The 4,225-nt window shown below is 33.6% G+C and overlaps 1 protein-coding gene across 1 annotated transcript; it reads right to left on the bottom strand.

Annotated features, from left to right (window-relative positions):
* Positions 1 to 1,924: 1,924 nt before the first annotated feature.
* Positions 1,925 to 3,767, bottom strand: LOC133290259 (uncharacterized). The gene is made up of 4 exons (XM_061488326.1): positions 3,203 to 3,767; positions 2,480 to 2,598; positions 2,284 to 2,399; positions 1,925 to 2,192 (listed from the first exon to the last, which is right to left on the bottom strand). Exons 1-4 carry the CDS (start codon positions 3,765 to 3,767, stop codon positions 1,925 to 1,927), a joined length of 1,068 nt encoding a protein of 355 aa, XP_061344310.1.
* Between the last annotated feature and the right edge of the window lie 458 nt (positions 3,768 to 4,225).

Below are 4,225 nucleotides of genomic sequence, written 5' to 3'. Positions count from 1 at the left end.
ATCTTGATCATTGATTTGCTTGCATCAAACGATTCAAATATCTAATAAATTAGAACCGTTAAATATAAATAGGATCAACGATTAAGATTGAGAGTGTAATTTATATCGATGTATATATATATATATATTGGGTCACAGTTAGTAATTAATTAATAATTTCCAATAAATTATAATCGTTGATTGATGAAAATCAACAGTTAGGATTTGGTATTAAACTAAAAAGTTTGATACTGGTGTCAAAGAATCTTATCCCTATATATATATGAGTCAGGATCATTTTACATCGATGTAAGTTATACGTTCAATCTTGATCATTGATCCTATTTATATCTAGCTGTTCTGATTTATTAGATATTTAAACTGTTAGATGCAAGCAAATCAATAATCAAGATTTGGTGTAAGATTTTTTCTTCTTAGAATATACTTCCTTTATATATATATATATATATATATATATATATATATATATATATATATACATATACATATATATATAGGGCTTATCGTTTCTCAAGCTGCTTGAAATAATTTTATCTCCGGCTACTAAATCATAATCGTACAAAGATGGATCAATGGTGATAAAAGAAGAGAGAAAAAAGGAATCATAACCATTCAAAGGTGAATAAATTAATATAAGAAAATAAATAAATAAAACAACGTAGTTTTGGAATAGCCGGAGATAAACTTATCTCAAGCTGCTTGAGAAATGTTTTTTCCATATATATATATATATATATATATACGAGACAAGTTATATTTACAAACTCTTACAAACTACACTAAGTACGACCGGTCATACTTTAATCATGCAGTGTACGACCGGTCGTACTTAGTGTAATTTGCAAAAAAAATTTGTAAACGGATCCTATCCCTATATATATATGGATAAAGTGTGTGTCATTTTTAAAGGATGTAAAGTTGTATCATTTTAAGAGAGAGAAAGAGATAGATAAAGAAGGAGAGAGAGTTGACAAAAAAAAAAATAAAGGTGTGGGTCTCACCTCTTTGTGAGAGTGAAAGGATGTAAGTTGTGTCATTTAAAAGGATAAACACTTTTTCTTATATATATATATATAGTTCGATTTTTTTGCAGCTACTTTATGTGCAGCAATGACAAATTTTTTGTATATATAGGTTAAAGCATTTAAAGTGTAAAATCATAACCATACACCTGTCATTACTGCACGTACAACAACTTTTACCATATATATATATATATATATATGGATCCATTGCACGCGAGATATAAGATCCAATTCATGAATGGCCTAAGAGACCTAATAACCAAGACTTAAAAGGCTAAGCAAAGACGTTTATCTCACGTTGACGTCATCCCACAAACATACAACTACAATCACAACAACACAAGATTGTACAACCACCTCTAAAAGGTGGCATAAGTAGGATAACCTACTCCTATTATAATAGAGGCTTGAAGCTTGTGTATAATCATTTTATCCATCTTTACCAAAGTTATTGATCAATTACTGACTTAATCGTCGAAATACCTTGAAGTTACCCAATTCATCCCAATCAAAGAAGACCAACCAACATCATATTCTCCCTCCCATGGAAGTATCTCTCGACAGTATATATTCCAACAAAAAAACCTAGATAACTATTGAATCAAACTCAATCGTGAATAATCTAACCGAATAGATTATTGGACTGATAAATACATATACACACTGATTTTTCAAATTCGGGTCCATGCTCACAAGTTACATGGCACATTGAACTACAAATAGTACAATTGAACTACAATCATTCAAATATAATGAAATAAGCAAAAGACCCCATTCAAAAATAATGAAATAAGACATAGCTATAATTACAGAAGTTGTGCAAGTATAGTATATTCCTAGTCTAACTTCAGGCTTAACGAAAAAAAAAAAAAACTTCATAATACATATTCAATCTTTACTCAGAGCTTGTTGACTCTGTGTCTAAATGACCCAAAAGGATTGGCTACAAAACGCATAAGAGGAACAAAACCACGGGATTCATCTTGTTTTTTTAAAACTTTGGAACTGCCACTGACACTGTCACTGGGGCTTGATGAAGTGCTACCAATCATCTGATCAATCACTTCCTTCCTGTCACATATTATTTTAACATCACATACATCTGGTACATTCTTGAGGACCTTATCTGCTATGGCATTTCCCTTTCCAGTTCCAGATATAGATTTGCTACACATGCCAATAATGAAATAACTGAAAAATATTAGTAAAAGACTATTGTTCTTATTAACTTAATTCTAGATATTGCAGGGCATGGTACCTTAATTTAGAGTTGGTAATTCCAATCACCAATTTCCTTATACAACGATTCCAAACAACGTCCACGATGGTTTTGGCAACGTTGTCACCCTCAACAAGCATCATCTCCACATTAACCTGTATAGGATTTACCATTATGTCCTAATAAACTCATCTGGTATACTTAACTTTTTCTAAGTTGTGATTTATTTATTTACCTTTGAATCAATACACTTGTCAATGAACCTTCGAAGGAGCTCTTTCTTCTTGGCTTGCTCTGTGGTCAAGTGAAACTTAACATACTCTGGATTCACTTGGTTTCTAGGCATTCTTCCAACTGCCATTAAAAATTAAAAACAGTGCCATCAAGCACACAAAGTCATAGCTAAATTAATAACTTAAAGTTTGTGTTAAATAACAAGAGACGAGAGGAACATTGAAATAAATCTGTGTAATATTGAAACAAGAGACTTGGCAGCTAGTTTATCCAAACTTGGATTAAGACGATGAACAAAACACGTAAAACCAAACACAAATCTTAATGAAATAAGAAAATATCTTTCTAACAGTTTGGAAGAAATTTTGTATGATAAACCAATAATAAAACTCTTATCATAAACCAAGTACTTACTGGTAAGCACTTACCACTAAGCCAAAAGTTATACTTATACCAAGTATTGGATGGAGCACTTATCATAAATCCAAAAGCTATAAAACTGTTAATTACGGCACAACTCTTTCTATTTATCAAGCATCACGGTTTTATCTAACTCCAACCAACATCGAGTCTTGCCAAGTCAGGATGTTGGGCTCAAATAATTACACATCTTATAAAGGGGTTTGGTCCCATAAAGATACTAATTTGAACATCATCAAAACTAATTAACATAGGAACAGAGAAAAGGGGGGGGGGGGGGGGGGGGGGCAAGAACATGACTTACGTGGACTTGAGATGTATCTGATTTCAGGATAAACGTGTACGAGACAGACAGTGGTAGAGGGTGTGACAGCATGGTTCAGAACCCATAAAAGTGCTTCCATGCTTGAATCTCCAACGGGGTTCACTGCCACATGAACAACATTTTTCTCATTCTGAATATCGAAAGAGAACACACTGGTCTCGCAGTCTTCTGGTATTGGATCCAATGGCACCTTAAGATTGGTCTCAAATTTTTCATCCTCAGAATCGTCATATTCTATCTCGTTGGTGCTGTAGTAGTTTTGGCTGTAATCTTCACTTTCTATCTCGGTGGTGCTGTAATCTTCACTCTCTATCTCGGTGGTGCTGTAGTTTTGGCTATAATCTAACACTCGGTTTTTATTGAACCCATTGAAATCATAACAAGCGTAACTACTGGAGGTTTCTTCATCGGAATCATAGTGCAAAGAGCCATGCTCCTTTTCCTCTGATGATGATGACATACTAGTTGTGTCCTCTAATGTTTGGTTCTCCAAGTTTGCATCAACTTGGTTTCTGCTATGGTTTGTATAGTCCTTTTTTATCATTGGCTAGTATTTTGAATTAGAGTTTCATTATACAAGACGAAAATTTCAGCAGCAACTTGAGAATGTATATATAGATCAGAGAAACTTGTGTGAATAATATATTAAACAAAAAGGGTGTGCGCAAAATTTTGTAGTTATAAAAATAAGAAAAAGTTTGTGTCATTTTAAATGACACTAGTTGTGTTATTTCATAGACACAAAAAAATGGGATCCATATTATTTTTTCTTCAAGTGAGATTCATATCTGAAGGGCCGGCTTGGCTCAGCGGTAAGCTTGCTTGCCGTGGTGTGTCAGGTCGCGGGTTCGAATCAGCCTCTCTGCAAAAAGCAGGGGAAAGAAAGACTGCTTAGAGTATTCCCTTCCCCAGACACTCACGAAGTGGGTATTTGAACTGGGTCGGCCCTTTAAGTGAGATTCATATCTCTTTGTATATATGAAATGACAAACTTTGTGTCAC

This window comes from Gastrolobium bilobum, unplaced genomic scaffold (genome assembly GCF_033153095.1).
Source record: "Gastrolobium bilobum isolate Gb01-03AN ecotype WA unplaced genomic scaffold, APGP_CSIRO_Gbil_v1 utg1595, whole genome shotgun sequence".
Classification (NCBI taxonomy): Eukaryota; Viridiplantae; Streptophyta; class Magnoliopsida; order Fabales; family Fabaceae; genus Gastrolobium; species Gastrolobium bilobum.
This window is presented reverse-complemented; position numbering and strand designations above follow the sequence as displayed.

Coding starts and splice junctions, on each gene's coding strand:
- LOC133290259 (XM_061488326.1), bottom strand. CDS start 3,767: ATGATAAAAAAGGACTATACAAACCATAGCAGAAACCAAGTTGATGCA. Junction 2,599..3,202: donor CAGATACATCTCAAGTCCAC/GTAAGTCATGTT, acceptor TTTTAATGGCAG/TTGGAAGAATGCCTAGAAAC. Junction 2,400..2,479: donor ACAAGTGTATTGATTCAAAG/GTAAATAAATAA, acceptor AATCCTATACAG/GTTAATGTGGAGATGATGCT.